General features: G+C 40.4%; 1 protein-coding gene across 1 annotated transcript; it reads left to right on the forward strand.

Moving 5' to 3' along the window:
• The first annotated feature begins 6,065 nt into the window (after positions 1-6,065).
• Positions 6,066-9,598, forward strand: RAG1 (recombination activating 1). The gene has a single exon (XM_056347850.1). The coding sequence runs from the start codon at positions 6,086-6,088 to the stop codon at positions 9,194-9,196; it is 3,111 nt and encodes a 1,036-aa protein (XP_056203825.1). The 5' UTR covers positions 6,066-6,085; the 3' UTR covers positions 9,197-9,598.
• The last annotated feature ends 7,486 nt before the right edge of the window (positions 9,599-17,084 follow it).

A 17,084-nucleotide genomic window follows, 5' to 3' on the forward strand; every position in this document is an offset into this window, starting at 1 on the left:
AGCTCCCAGGAAGCTAAGAGTTAGAAGAGAGTGATAGCCGGGTCATCAGGTAGGGGCTCCAGTGTACCACAATAAAGGAATAATTGTATTAAAAACAAATAAATAAAAAAACCCTTTGTGGCCCCTTTCCTGGACAACCGGCTGAAGTTCAGAGCAATCGTTTTTCTCCTGGCAAGTGAAAAAACTGTGTGTTACTTTATTTAACTGTAAAATGAGAAAAATTATCATTACATAGGGTTGTAAAACAGATACCCTTAGGTAGGGATTTGTCTATGGCTGAAAAATATTATTTGTAGTAACCTGTAAGGTACCCAGGGCACTGATGTCCAGCCTGTTTTACTTGAGAATTCAAGGAAATTATCTGGAGTTTTTATTCCAATAGAATAAATGAAATGCTTATATTCAGAGAGGTTTCCAAATCTATATGGTTTTGGGGAAACTTAGGCCCGTAGTCATGTATTAACGGCCGCGCTGTAACAGAAACCCTACAAAACCGCTTTCGTCCACTTGGTGGAGCCAGTTGCACAGGAACACATTTCCAGCGCTGGGTCTGTGCAGCTCAAACTGTCGAGCAATTATGCTCATACCGACAAAAAACGCACCCAAAGCTGTAGCAATTCAAGATCAATCAAAACCTTTAGTTGCCTGCAGTATCCCTACAAGACAATATTTTTACAGGGTGATTTCCTGAGTACTTTGGAAGTAAAGCACTTGACTAGGCTTATGTATGCTCATGTGGCTCCTTTGATAACCAAACTGCTGCCTGTACAGTGCCCTTTGCACGGGAGCTCAGGCTCCCAGGGGACCAGGGCAGGTAGCCACTACCGGGGTGAAGTTTTGAATAAGCACCCCAGAGGGCCAGATCTGCTAAACTAATTCTTAAAGAGCCCCCAATCCCTCGATACTAACAATGCATTTTGTCAGGGAGCTGTGTCTGCCATTTCAAGTAAGGGAGGAAACTAGTACGTGACTGCAGAGAGTGATTTTGATTGATACCTGGTATTGCAGCCCGATCTGATACATTTTTTAAAAGATCTTTCTAAATGCTAGGGAATTAACAGTAAAAATAGGCAGGTTGTTAGGACGTCCAGGCAAAACAGGGACAGTGAAAGAGCTCTGCTCAGGACCCAGCCATCTAATGTTCTCAGAGGTCTATAAATGCCTCAGCTGTGACAGCCTTGTCGCACGCTGCCTTGGCCTGGAATGACCTCTGTGATTTCTGTTCCACTTTATTCTGACACTCCCGCTCGGTCATTTCTGACTGGGATTTATTTCATATTAGGGTTTGCATGAGTCAGAATCTGAGCAAAGGTATCAGGGTTTGGCCCCAGACTTTGTTTACTTTCCCCATGCAGTACTTGCTTTGGCATGAATCATTACACTTGATTACTGAGGAACTGTGTGGCACGCAGAGTCAGGACTAACCACTTCTCCAAGACATCACTTTACAAGGATGGCTTGTGGAACAGTGGCTGGAAAGCTGTCTGGTGGAAAAGGACCTGGGGGTGCTGGCTGATGGGCGGCTGAACATGGGCCAGTAGTGTGCCCAGGTGGCCAAGAAGGCCAACAGCATCCTGGCTTGTGTCCAAAGCAGTGTGGCCAGCAGGACTAGGGAGTGATTGTCCCCCTGTACTGGGCACTGGTGGGGCTGCACCTCAAATCCTATGTTCAGTTCTGGGCTCCTCGCTGCAAGAAAGACATTGGGGTGCTGGGGCATGTCTGAAGAAGAGCACTGAAGCTGCTGAAGGATCCAGAAAACAGGTCCTATGATGAGCAGCTGAGGGAACTGAGGTTGTTCAGGCTGGAGAAAAGGAGGCTCATGGGAGACCTTTATTGCTCCTTTTTCCCCAGCAGCAAGTGATAGGATGAGAGGAAACAGCCTCAAGTTGCACCAGGGGAGGTTTGCACTGGATATTGGGAATTTCTTCACCAAAAGGGTTGTCAAGCATTGGAACAGGCTGCCCAGGGAAGTGGTTGAGTCACCCTCCCTGGAGGTATTTAAAAGACGTGTAGACTAGTGCTTAGGGACAGGGTTTAGTGGTGGAGTCAGCAGTGTTAGGTTTATGGTTGGACTCGCTGATCTTAAGGGTCTTTTCCAACCTAAATGATTCTATGATTCTAAGAACTGGAAGCATTGTAAGATCAGAGTGGATGACAGAGAGGGAATCCTCTCACCTCTTTTAGCTATAGCGAACGCCAAATATCACACCTTTTGCGGACTTTCCCTCTGGCTGCCATCAGATGCCATCAGGTAGGAGCTGCATTAACTGGGAGATCCTGAGCTGCAGAGAAGCACAGTGGCCTCCCTCATAGCCACCTTGTCAGGGAAGAGTGTGCAAGTCAGAAATGGATTTGAGTCCCGTAGGATCAGAAAGTCTCATGAGAAAGGGAAATGCTTGGGTAGGTGTTTATGGAGTTATGTTGCTATTGCAAATTCCTATTTCTGGAGTGTGAAGTTATGTTCACATTTGGAAGGACTTGATGGATTGCTAGAATTTTTGCACAATGTTACGTGTGGAGGCTGAAAACTTTCAGCATGCTGTTGTGTGACAGAATTTGGTTTCTTTCCACTTTGAGTCAGTTTTTTAGACAGCTGCTCCGTGGAAACTAAGCATGGGTATTCCACTGGGTTTCTCCAGAAAGGAGAGACTACTGCTCACTGTTTGTGGCCACCTGTGGCCTAGGGCTGGTGTAGTATCTCTCAGTTACTCAATATGCATATAGCTAGCTTTTATGTTGTTGATTTGTCCTCCCTGCCCAGGGCCTTCAAGACCCTGGACGTACATCACCAAAGAGGAAATATCCTTGAAAATTATATATTGACATCAGAAGTAAGGACATTCTGAGGTCCCCATTGTCAATTCACCCAAACCCCAGATGCTTGGCTGCTGTTGACCTGAGGAAGCGGGCCATTGGCCTTCAATGAAACAGCTTCAATGTGAAACAGTGGTGTCAGCAGACACCAGGTTCCCCTCTCTGAGAGTTAACAGTGAAGAAACCAGCTCTGAAACTATAAAGAAGAAAGCCATAAGCAAAAGTTTGTATTAAAAAACAGTGCAGGTGCTCCTCAGAGAGTCTGCACACTTATCTCAGAGCCCAGGAGTCTCACACAAGAAGACCTTGTTTATATAAATTTTGTGGTTAAGCCTCATAAATTGCCAGGTGCCACCTGGATTTGAGAGTTCTGCATTGTGTTTAGTTGAAGTAACCTGTGGTTAGCACCAGGGTGGTACTGGGAGGTCGGAGGGACAGGGATAAGTCAGATAAACAGCACTGCAGTGTCTTTAAAAAGCAGAGGGAACACAGAAAGAGCGAGAGCACACAGGAGAGAGAGCAAGCAAGCTTGACATTTGGAGCAAACTGCGCAGACATAGCAGCAGCTCTACAAACTGACAGTGAGCTAAAGGTAGGCTGGCTGTACTAATGACAGCATCCCAGATGCTTGTAGGATATCCAAGTGTTGGTTCCTTTTCCTGGTTTAATGTGCAGGTCAATGATTTTATTTTATGTGTGCTTCCCTCACAGAGGTTGTTCTGTTCATTTTGGTGAGACTATCTATAAAGCAAGGTCTTCCTTGATGTGACTGAAAGTATTGCGATCTTGCTCATCTTCAGAAATGTATGAAATACTGTGACCTGGGAAGAAAAGAGATTTCTTTTCCCTTTTCAAGATGAAAAGAGGTGATACTGAACACAGCTGTCAGAGTAGATTAAATAACCATGGCTGGGGGTTCACGCCTGGGGTTCACTCCCTAGGAATCTGGGTGGGGTAGGCAGGGAGAAGAAAGATTGTTCATTGTGACCTCCAGCTAGAATAACAGAACACAGTCAAATTTAGCACAAGTAGCAGGAATTATTCCTAGCACTGGGAATATTTCTAGCTTTCCCAAGAGAGCTGCTGAAATCTTCACTGTCTGGGAGCTAGGCGATTTGAAGCATTTGATGAGTAGCCTGTTGGGAGCAATTATCTACTGCAGGAGGCAAAAGTCGAATGACCTGAGAGGGCTTCTCTGTCATTCATTTCTTCCAGGGCATGTTCAATGAAAAAGAAAAAAAGAAAAGAACACCTGAACTTTTCTTTAGCACGGGTAAACCCTGTCTGATTCATTGGAGTTGGTGATTAATAGCAAGAGTTAGGTCATGGGTTTGGGGACAAGTACGGCACTACGGTGGCACTTAGTCAAAGGGTTAGAAGAGTTGACAAAGTATTAAATATTTTGCTCTAAATGTAGTGGTGCTGGCTGATTCTTCACAATGACTTAGATACTGCCCTGAGAAGGCATTGCTCAGGGTTTCAGAGATTCTGAAGGTTCTGCTGGAGATGGTGATGTTACACAAAATTGCATAGGGTGTTACGTAGAAGAAAAGGATCTGCAGGCAGTATAGGGCAACCAGCTATTCAATTATTCTGCAGGTAATAGGAACACAAGACTCTTCAGGGGCAAACGGGTTATTGCTTAGTGGATAATTTTACCAAGTCTGTCACAGGATGCAGCCAAGAAATTGAGTCAGTAGTAATGCTCTGAATACATCTGGGCACAGCTGCACATCACAGATCTATGAACAGCAGAATATAAGCAGGCATGTTGCCAGGCTGGATCGGTGATGGACAGCAGGGGTCCACAGTGCAGACAGAGATATTTAGCAGTATAGGCAGCTGGACGGAGCAATGCAGGCAGATGGAGACAGTGGTATGGGCAGCTTGCTCTCAGTGGGTTGAAATGAAGAGAAGCTGGGAAGAAAACAAATGTAAATTTTAGTTGCCAAGGCCTAATGAACAATTTTGAAGTTAAACACAGCTCTTAAGGAAAGAGCTTAGCAGACTGATACATCATTCTGAATCTGGAACTTATTCAAAGCATGCAGTCCTTCCCCAACAGGCTCTGGAAGACCGTACTGAAATTATGCTTTATTGAAAGGTTATACATGAAATAGTCACAGACACACCCTGAGCATCATCACTTTAGACCATGACTTAGATGTATTTCTTATGAAGGACACCTTCTGAATAGATACTAAACTGAGATTTCTAGCAAGTTATGTGAATTGTGAAGTGGTGATATAATCAGTTAAAGAAACCACAGCCATATGCATGTAATTTCTATTTCTAGTGTATAGTCTTAATGTATAGTTTTCCTCATTTTTAGAACTCACACCAACCAGATCAATAAAAAAATAAATAAATCAGAAAACATACATGAGTCTTCTCTGTACTGTTTACTTGGGGCACTTCTCATAGCCAGCTAATGAAAAATAAGTTAGTCACTTTTGTTACTGTTTCTACACAATTTTGTGTTCTAAGTCATATGCAGTAGCAAAAAGTTTCAGTGTTTGAGGTGAAAGTTCTGTATTTATTTTTATACAACACCATATTTCCATGCGACCACATTGATATTACTTTTAGCTGCATCTTTATGAAAAACTAAAATTGGGGTCAAATTTGAAGACATTTTCAGCTTTCCACTACCAGTGAACCTTACAGAGAGGGTTCTCAGCAAGGGAATTGAACAAGACGACTAAATTACAATGTATAAATATTGTCTCCAGACCAAATCTGCAGCCAGTATAAATTGCCGTATCTCCTTTAAGATCCAGGGGACTATAGTGCTTTGCATCAACAGAGGATACACTCCTCCTGCTTTAATGAAGCTACTCACATTCATTAAGCATGTGCTAAAGTACCTTACAAATCTGGGGCCTGAATAAAGCCTACACTGGGTTCAAGTAGTATGTGCTGCTCGGCCCATGTAGAATGGTATGTATTAGACACTTCAGGTCAGATCAAGGACTAACAAGTGGTGTGAGAGCAGTGGTCTGGCTGATTTAGATAATATAGCATGAGACAGACAAAAGTCTATCTTTCAGACACCAATCTGAGTACTTATCCGAGATACCGAGTGGCCACATCTGGGCCTCTCAATTCAGTAGGTGTCTTGGGACAAGGAATTCACTTTCACAGCATTTCTCAGTTAAAGTGATTAGGACTGTTCTATTAGAAGCCATGGTGTTATTATTAATTTTGGAAGATAAGCTAATTTACAGCTTCTTTCTCTTTCTCAGGTGATCTGGTTTCTCCCAGACTGCAGATGTCAGTAGCATCACAAATGGACCTGCCTGAAGAAATTCAACATCCATATACAAAATTTTCTGAATGGAAATTCAAGCTGTTTAAAGTGAGAACATTTGAAAAAACACCTTCTGATGACAGCCAGCACACAAACAAAGCCCAGGCAGAAGAGGTCACTTCTACAAACAAAGAAATCATACTGCATAAAGATGAAGCAGTGCTAAGAGGAGAAAAGATGGAGTTAATAGGCAGTAGGCAGGCACTTGAGAAACATGCCAACGACATGAAAACAGAAGACAATAAAGCTCATCAGAACAATCTGAAGCAACTTTGCCGCATCTGTGGAGTTTCATTTAAAACTGATTGTTACAGGAGGAGTCATCCAGTGCACGGACCAGTGGATGATGAAACTCTGTGGCTTCTGAGAAAGAAAGAGAAAAAAGCAACCTCTTGGCCAGATCTTATCGCTAAGGTTTTCAAAATTGATGTGCGAGGAGATGTTGATACTATCCATCCCACTCGATTTTGTCACAATTGCTGGAGTATTATCCATAGAAAATTCAGTAATACTCTATGTGAAGTATACTTTCCAAGGAACAGCACAATGGATTGGCAACCCCACTCCCCAAACTGTGATGTGTGCCACACTACCAAGTGTGGAGTCAAGAGAAAAAGTCAGCCATCCAGCGCACAGCATGGCAAACGTATGAAGACCGTTGCAGAATGTGCTCGAATAAACAGAGCTGTAAAGAACCAAGCACAGATAAACAACAAAAGTTTAATGAAAGAGATTGTCAATTGCAAGACTATACATCTCAGCACCAAGCTGCTTGCAGTTGATTACCCAGTAGATTTCATTAAATCCATTTCTTGCCAGGTCTGTGAGCATATTCTGGCAGATCCAGTGGAAACAACATGTAGACACTTGTTTTGCAGAACTTGCATCCTTAAATGTATCAAGGCTATGGGCAGCTATTGCCCATCCTGCTGGTATCCTTGCTTCCCTACTGATCTGGTAACCCCAGTGAAATCCTTCCTGAACATCCTTGATAACCTGAGTATAAGATGCCCTGTAAAGGAATGTGATGAAGAGATCTTGCATGGAAAATATAGCCAACACCTCTCCAGCCACAAGGAGATGAAAGACAGAGGGCTCTACAGCCATATAAATAAAGGTGGCCGCCCAAGGCAGCATCTCCTGTCTCTGACCAGGAGAGCTCAGAAACATCGTCTGAGAGAACTGAAACGTCAAGTCAAGGCTTTTGCTGAGAAAGAAGAAGGCGGTGATATAAAGGCTGTATGCATGACATTGTTCCTGCTAGCTTTAAGAGCAAAAAATGAACACAGACAAGCAGACGAATTGGAGGCTATAATGCAAGGGAGGGGATCTGGACTTCACCCTGCTGTCTGCCTGGCAATCCGAGTCAACACGTTTCTCAGCTGTAGCCAATATCATAAAATGTATAGAACAGTAAAAGCTGTCACTGGGAGACAGATCTTCCAGCCTTTGCACGCTCTTCGCACTGCTGAGAAAGCCCTTCTACCAGGTTATCATCCATTTGAGTGGAAACCTCCCTTGAAAAATGTATCCACTAACACAGAAGTGGGAATTATAGATGGACTATCAGGATTGCCACACTCAATTGATGACTACCCAGTAGACACAATTGCAAAGAGATTTCGATATGATGCAGCCCTGGTTTGTGCCTTAAAGGACATGGAGGAGGAGATTTTGGAAGGCATGAAAGCAAAAAATGTGGATGACTATTTGAATGGTCCCTTCACTGTGGTAGTAAAAGAGTCCTGTGATGGAATGGGAGATGTCAGCGAGAAGCACGGAGGTGGGCCTGCTGTCCCAGAGAAGGCCGTTCGCTTTTCTTTCACAGTCATGAACATTGCTATAGCACAAGGGAATGAAAGTAAGAGGATCTTTGAAGAAGTAAAACCCAATTCAGAGTTGTGTTGCAAGCCCTTGTGCCTTATGCTGGCTGATGAATCTGATCATGAAACTCTGACGGCAATCCTGAGTCCCCTCATAGCAGAAAGAGAGGCTATGAAAACCAGTGAACTGCTACTTGAAATGGGAGGAATCCTGAGAACATTCAAATTCATCTTTAGGGGTACAGGATATGATGAGAAACTCGTGCGGGAAGTGGAAGGGCTGGAGGCCTCAGGTTCCACGTACATTTGTACCCTGTGCGATGCAACCCGCCTGGAGGCGTCCCAGAATTTGGTCTTCCACTCCATAACCAGGAGCCATGCTGAAAATCTGGAGCGATATGAAATATGGAGGTCCAACCCATATCATGAATCTGTTGATGAGCTCCGTGACAGAGTGAAGGGTGTTTCAGCCAAACCTTTCATTGAGACCGTTCCCTCCATAGATGCGTTGCACTGTGACATTGGCAATGCAACAGAATTCTACAGGATATTCCAGATGGAGATTGGTGAAGTTTACAAGAATCCTGATGTGTCTAAAGAGGAGAGGAAGAGGTGGCAGTTGACGCTTGACAAACACCTCAGGAAGAAGATGAACTTGAAGCCTATGATGAGGATGAGTGGAAATTTTGCTAGAAAGCTCATGTCCAAAGAGACAGTAGAGGCAGTATGTGAATTAATAAAGTGTGAGGAAAGGCATGAAGCCCTAAAAGAGCTAATGGACCTTTATCTGAAGATGAAGCCAGTGTGGCGATCCTCATGCCCTGCTAAGGAGTGTCCAGAATTGCTGTGCCAGTATAGCTACAATTCACAGCGTTTTGCTGAGCTTCTGTCTACAAAGTTCAAGTACAGATATGAGGGCAAGATTACAAATTATTTCCACAAAACCCTTGCTCATGTTCCTGAAATCATTGAAAGAGATGGGTCCATTGGGGCCTGGGCAAGTGAAGGAAATGAGTCTGGAAACAAATTGTTTAGGAGGTTCCGAAAAATGAATGCCAGGCAGTCCAAATGCTATGAGATGGAGGATGTCCTGAAGCATCACTGGCTATATACCTCTAAGTACCTCCAGAAGTTCATGAATGCTCATAAAACGTTAAAAAGCCAGGGCTTCACTATTGATCCAGAGAACAGTTTAGGTGACTCCTTGCCACCGGAGGTCTTGGAAAGCAATGATTCAGAGGAACTCTAAATGTAAAACACATTTAGTGCTGGCTTTGTGATGGTGTGTATCTGCAAGGAGGCAGCTTCCGTTTCAGGCCTGCAGAGGTACAGGGAAGTCTGAAATGATCGTTTTTACACTCCCTGTTAACGGTGCTGAGTGGAGTTTAATAAACACCATGTCTGATGGGAGTTTCCAAGAGGCATTCCAGTGGTGCATTTACCAGTTGTTATGCAAGATGAAAGCAGAAACAAATGCAAAGAAGGGTCTTCAGTTTATTTTGGTCTTAGAGTGCTGTTTATAAGTGAGAAAGCCAAAGTAAACAAGTTTTTATATAAAGTAGTATTTTGGAATGAATATGAATATGGAGACTTATGACAGTTGCTGAAAAAGGGAGCAGGGCTGTTTGTTCTGTTTTCTTTTTTACAACTATTTTACTATTTACTTTTTAAGAGGGTTTGATTATTTTATTGATGGTTCTTTGGCTTTTATAGATTCCTCAGTGAGACACAGTAATTGTTTTTGGATAAAGTTCAGTTATTTTTGTATAAAATACTGACTAAAGATGCAAACTTTGATCTCACAAACTTTAAAAAATATTATTGTTTAACATTTATATTATAGTACTGCTTAGGAGCAGATGGTGGTATCACCATGCTAATTTACTATATGAAGATATATATATAGGAAAAATAGCTGGAATTTTTTAAAGATATTTTTTATCATTAGTCTGTTTACTCAAAAATCCAAACGTGCACTTGCGCTCCTAACTCAGGATTTACAGTGCCTTGTGGTTATCTCACTATACAAAGTACCTTCAACTTCTGCTGTGTAGCTTTTTGCTTCACGAGCATTTTAGATTTCTACAGTAACTTCAGTATATAGTACAATTTGTATTAGTAGAGTTTTATTGGGTGAATTCCTGACCTCACTGAAGTCGCCAGTATACTGTCACTAATACCAGCAGGCCCACAGTTTCATCAAGTGACTTCAGTCACAGCAGACCCGTTTCTCAGGAGATGGATATTACCTCGATCAGATACACGCCAGTGTTCTGATCTTCTCTATTAGGATGTTTCACTGTATCTGTATCTGATACTGTATCTGTATCTGTATCTGATACTGAGCTTTTTCACACCTGGGATACACCACACTCACAGTCTCATTTTCCACATCTGTAAAAAAGAATGATGTTTATGAACCTCAAAGACAGCTGGCATACAAGATCAGTTAAAAAGCAATGAACCATCTTGAAGTTATTGCATACTGTATTTTACATTATTACAGCAATGTTTAGTTGGCATTCCTCCATATTATATTAGATGAACCATTTTGTTGGTGGTATTTGCCTTTCTGAAGTGGTATATAGTATATTCATATTCTAAAATTATATGAATTTCTTTCAATTACATATCATGAAATATACTCAAAAGTACCTGAGATGCCCTGAAATCATCCAGCCTTTCAGATTTGCACCTGTGGCTAAGGCATTGCTGTGTTTGGAGTAATATTTCTGAAACAAGAATCAATGCAGAAACAATCAAAGCATGGATCTAAAAGAATCCGCTTTTTGTTTTATTCTGATGTGGCAAAAGTTGATTTATGACTGTAAGTAAACCACAAACTTAGAGGAGTAATGGTCTGAGGTTTGTTTGGTAGTATCTTGTTCATGTTATTTATTATATATTTGAGGGTCTGATATTTACCATGTATAGACAACAAAAAAATTTTTAAGTGTTAGTAATTAGTACAGATATTAGTGTTATTCTGATTATGTATTTTTTTTAATTGAAATACTATTTTTAAAGTATTCTGTAATTTAGGATTTTGTTTTAATATAGTCTCTTTAAACATAGTTTAACATGATGTCAAAATTTGTAGTTGGAAATAATGCTTTCTACTTGAAACAGTTACTTTTCTAAGCAGTCATAAGGAGTACAGAGTCTTTTGTATGGTCTACCATGTACACCTGCATTTACTGAGTGTTCATTTCTAGATGAAGTTATTTTTTTCAATTCTTTGAATAAAACAAGTATTTCCCATAAAGCATAAAAAGCAGGTTTACATAAACATCATTCTTTACCAATAGATGCGGACAAGTACAGCTGTTTCCCAGGGAGTATAAATATCAGGGATAAAGAGCATCCTTTAGCAATAGATGCAGATATAGATTGCATTTTTGGTCTGCATATATTTCATTATGCAAATAGTTGCACACTTTTTTCTTTGTATGTATATTTGGGACAACTGTATTACCTTATGTTTTATTCTTGGCTCTGCTTGAAAAACCTAAGGCCTAGTTTAACAATCCTGACTCACCTCATGGTGATTTTCACTCCATTTAGATGGTATATTCATTTTTTGCTGCCTTTTGCACAGAAGTGAATTTCACCCCCAAATAATCCAGACCTGTTCATTGCAATGTATTTGTGTCACTGGACTCACAGACCAGATTTTGTTCCTTTTACACATGTAATTTTAGTGACTCAGCTAACATTTCCAAATTCCAATTCACTTTAATGAGCTGCTGATGTAACAGCAAGTGATCTGTCTCACTGCCTTCAAAAGGGTTGAGTAAGTTTTATCCATATATGTATGATTTCTGAAGATGAGGCTTATATCCTGGGTAACTCATCAGACTGAACAGAACCTGGACAGGGATACAGGGATGCAGTAGCACGTGAAAGTATTCTTTTGTGAAATATTAAGCCATCAAGACACATTTTACATTCCACCAGCTCTGGGTAGGATAGCTGACAAAGAGAACTACCGCTATTTTTTTTTTTCTTATTTTCTTTTATTTAGACTGGAATCTAGTTTAATCATCTTTTTCCCCATTGTTGACATCTTCTGTAAATTAAGAGACTCTGAGAGTTTTGAATTCATAGAACAAACGGCACTGAAAGGGTATGTACCTGCAAGTGAAGCTTTTGTAAACAGGCATAAAATAACAATGCTGCATGAAGACAGTCGTGCATCGGAAGGCAAACAAATTCTGACTGCAGACAGGTGCATCATGTAGTTACGCAGTCTATTGTTTAGCTTTTTGATTTTGAAGAGGTTTTAGAAAAATGGAGAGACTTTTATTCATGGTACTCTTTCAAATGTGCACTTTTAAAAAAAATGTTAATACTTGGTACAAATCCTTCAATAATTCATGGTAAATAATTTTCTTGTTCTGAAATTGTATAGACTGTAGTTTTTATACAATCGCATTATGTATCTTATTTTGCTTGCTTTAAATCAAGGACTTTGTATTATGAATTGCCATGTTATGAAATTATGTGAACTATGTTAGAAGCTGTGATTCTGGTCTCTCATATTTTTTTCCTCACAGGAATAATTCTATTCATTTTAAGCAAATCAGCTTTGACTTTTAGTTAGGTAGTTCAGAAAGATTCTAGATATTTACAGAATCCTAATTTCTGACTACACTGAGTTCTGTGCTTTGTCTCACTGCACAGCTTCAAAATTTTATTTTTTTTACTGTGTTACAGTTTCTTAATTCTTGAAACCTGTTTAAAATAAAATTCTTATAAATATTTAGGTTTCCAGCTTTGTATTTCTTGCCAGTTTTTTGACTATGCACATAATTTCATGGTAACAGTCTTTTCATTCAAATTGTGGATGCTTTTCATATTTAGACCATTCTAATAGCCAGACAGCTGATCCAGCCCTGTTCTGGAAGTCACTCAGTTAAACACAGATGAAGATTACTCTGTCAGTCTCAGCAATCCTTTCAGCACCTTTCCTCATAGGCAACTATTAGATGGAAAACTAAACTAATTTAAAAACAGTTTTATTTAGTCTGTAAATGGCTTTTGCTTCATTTTCAAATACCATCCCAGTGTTTGTTTAAAATCAGCCTTGCACTGCTACATCCATGCTTCTATGTTAAGCCTCTTTACTGGCTTCTAATTTTGGCTCCCTGTCATAGACTCAGCTGCAAAGATTAGTTCCCATCTACCTTTCAGTTCATGATTTGTAGCTTCCCTGTATTCCACTTCAGAAAATCTTTCTTTCTTCCTTGCAATGATATCTCAGGGTCAAAAGACTTATGTAAACCAACTGGTTTGGATGGAATTAATGATGAGCAAATTAAGCTACCTGATTTACTTGTGCAATCAGGTAATTAGATATCTAATTTCTGGACTTTATATCACCAACTTAGTTCTTTCCTGTTGTAATATCCACCCTGACCTTGAATAAAAAATGATGGATGGGAAAAACAGAACTCATATAAAACAAAAATCCAAGCCCCAGAGAGTTTCCTGGTAAATTAGGATGATTTAACTCCTTTATTCATAAATCTATAATAACTGACTGGATTTTACTTTCCGTGTAATCCCATTAGGATTGGGATCAGATGAAGACTAATGAGGCCTGTCACCGCTCTTCTTCAGAGTACTGTTTTTAGGTGACTGAATATGGCATAATTTTCAAACAGCTGACCAGCTGCAATTCCTAAGTGTGGGAGATTTTCTGCCTTCTGCATCAAGCTTAATATTGCCCATGATACAAAATGACACATTAGAGAGGATTTAATTAGCACTTTTTCTAGCAGCACTGGGAGAGAGGTCAAGAGGTATGTTTTCAGTGCCCAGCTCTTCGTCTGAAGATGGGCACCCTGAGCCAACGGACAAGGAAATACACAATAACTGCCACCTGAAGGAGGTCCTGCACACCTGCGGTAGTGGCCAGTGTCCTGTTCTTCCTGCATATGTGTACGTATTGAGAAATCAGAAGCTTTACAAGGTTATTATCTTGCTCTTTTTAAAGAAAAAATGGGCTTTGGTGTTACAATTTTCAAAGGTCAAGTAAAGGCACCAAATTGGACTTCGATTTTCAGAGGCTGCTACTCAAGCCCTTCCCTGAAGTTAGCCTTGTTTGAAATGGTATAGGGTAGGAAATCAAATACTGAGGGAGCTATAGCCACCAATCATAAAAGAAAGAAGCCAGTCCTTCTGTCTTTAATAGATTGAGTTTAGCAGTAAATAACGTTACAGATTCCTTTTCAATCTGAATTCAATCTTTTCCTTTTGCTTTGGTCTCCCAGTTGCATTAATTTCCACTCCTTTCAATGGTCTACTGGTACAATGAGTCACTCTGAACTATGACACATGCTTTAGTGCTAACACTAAAGTTTTTGCTGTGCCTTTCCTGTAGATTAATCAGGTACTTCGGTGTCCAAGCACCTTTCAATACCAGTAAAATCCATATATTATTCTCGTAAAAGTTGATAATAACAAAATAGTGTTACTAAAATGTGGCTGGGAACCATGCTGCTGCTGCTTGTGGTTACAAAACACATAGGTCAGTTGGATACAGACACAATAGAGACTTACTTCTGCACTCAAATCTACTTCATTTTATCTTCTAATTCTAACCTGCCTGGGGAAGAAATATCTTGTATTGATTAGCTGGTTTTGAAGACAATCAATGCTCTAACAAGTACATGACTCAAAAGTGTCATCAGAAGTATCAAGGAATTAAGTACTTTCTGCAGTCTTGAATGCTATGGCAAGTGTCTTCTTTACAGGTTGATGTTGATATATCTCTTTATGTTCAAGTCCTCTGGAATATTATATTTAATGTTACTTATGACTTCCTCTCCCTGCAGTAACTACAGTCTCTGAGCTGTGATTTAACGCTGCTTGTACTGCCCTTCACTGCGATGCTGGGACATGGTTTGACCAAGCAATTTCTCCCTCCTACTCAAATAAACCACACATGGAAAAAAACCCCACAGCTCAAACATACAATACACTAATGTTATGGGCCTGATGAGGCATATCGTAAAGTCTGACTGTGAATTGCTTTTTTTCATAGCCACAGCCTTAAAGAACCACAACTCAGATAAGAGTTGGAAGGGGCTGCAATGTGTGCTTGTGCTTGCTATATGCTGAGCGTACCTGCACACAGCTCCTAAGGGCTCAGGGAGTCACTGCAGCTGCATGAGTTGGTTCTGGGAATTCAGACATGCTCCCATCATACTGCAACCACAACACCAGCACCTGGGCCACCAGGCTTTATCACAGGCAAAATGTCACTTCTTCTAGGCAAGTGTGGAGCTCTCCCTTTGGAAAATGTTTCCATCCTTTTATTTGTCTGCACTAGCTGACTAATTTGTCACACAATGTGAGGTCTACGGATTTTGAGATAATGTCAGTAACTGGGAGAGGTAACAGGCAAAAAACTTGAACTGGACATTGCCAAGGAGTTCAATAAATAATTGTGGGGAGTCTTTTGATGTTGTAAAATGGTGAAGGAATGAGGGGTGGAGTTTTTTTGTGTGAGTATATTGTTCCCCTTTGTTGGTCTTCTGATGATGTGGCTTTAATTTTGGTGTGGATTTTTTTTGTTGTTGTAAATGAAGTCTATACAAGAGTATGTGATGAATGTATATTTTACTGACAATTCAGCTGAGTAAGACCTATGACTAACCTACAAAAGGGGATGTTGACTATTGAATTTCACCAGTTGGAAGGGACTTTACATGGGCATGATATTCATTTATTCCTTGGAAAAACATATAGCACTATATACTCTGAACTTGCATAAAGTAGCATGACAAAGGAAACAGGAAGCTGGCATTGAAATCTATGAATTTATACCAGTATCAGACTGGTGAGAGGGGCAATATACTTCCCGTTTACAAGCTCTACCCAAACTGTAACCTTCCTCAGTACATGAAAAGGTTGGAAACAGAAAGTTTGCGTGGTTGCCCTTCACTTTCCTCTACTGTTGACTTGAGTTGCAAAGGTTTCAAGGGGAGTACTGTGCATACAGGTCTGTGTTGACAAGAATACTATGCTACACATGCTGCTTTGTAAAGTAGTGGCTGCTCAGGGTCTGTATAGTGATCAAATGGCTGACAGCTGCTCCTGGTTTTCTTTTTTATTCAGGGGTCCAGCATGAGAGCTGGACTGTGAATACTGCAGTATTATTGCTGGCTCACAACCGTTGAGCTGATGGTATTGATTTTTTGAAAATATGTTTGGAGCAGTAATAAAAATAAAAAATAAATTCAAGAATGATGAGGCTTTACAAATAGCCAATAAAAGAATCCACCAAAACACTTAGTAAACTCTTGGGCCATTCAACCTTGACAATGTCCTTTTCAATCCGAATCCAATCTTCTCCGAATGCTCTGAGCAGCCAGCTGCGTTTGTTTCCACCCTCACAGTGCTCCACTGGCTCAATGAGTAACTTTGAGCTACAGCTTGCACTTTTAAGCTTTCACACTCTACACAGTCAGCCTGGGCAGAGCAGAGAAAGAAATGCATACTGGAGGACCTCAAGTAAATGAAAGTCCCGTTCATCAGAAGGAACTTCTTCTGAAGTGAATGGGAGGTCACAGTATGGGGTGGCTGTGAAGCTAGACCCCTTATCAGATTTCAGATGGACCTCCCAAGCACACATACTGTTCTTTTCATAGACTTAGGGATTTGCAGTGTTTGGTTTACCCCATGAGCAGGTGAAAAAGATGCAGTATTTTTTATTATTATACATTTTATTAGCTTACTAGATTTTCAAAAATACAAACACAAAGCAGTTCTTGAGCACAGTAGTTTAAAAAAAGCAATATGATTTTTGCTATGAGATGATGTTCCACAACTGTAGCCAAAACTGACATATAATCATTCAATACCTCTCAAAATCAAAAATTAATTATCCAGAATTAAATGCTCCATATGTAAGCTTTCCATAATGGATGTCCCTGAAGAAAAATGACCCTCAGCGTCTGAATATTTCATTACTTCTGACACAAGGGACTTAAGCCACCACTTTCATTTAAAACCAGAATAATTAGTCTAATTTTATTTCATTACACAAACGTAAAATTGGAGTAATGCAGCTATAAATTAGGCCAAATACTTCTAAAACTACTCAATAAGATAAAAAATTTAAATCGGTA

Source organism: Falco biarmicus, chromosome 7, assembly GCF_023638135.1.
Source record: "Falco biarmicus isolate bFalBia1 chromosome 7, bFalBia1.pri, whole genome shotgun sequence".
In the NCBI taxonomy this organism is placed as follows: domain Eukaryota; kingdom Metazoa; phylum Chordata; class Aves; order Falconiformes; family Falconidae; genus Falco; species Falco biarmicus.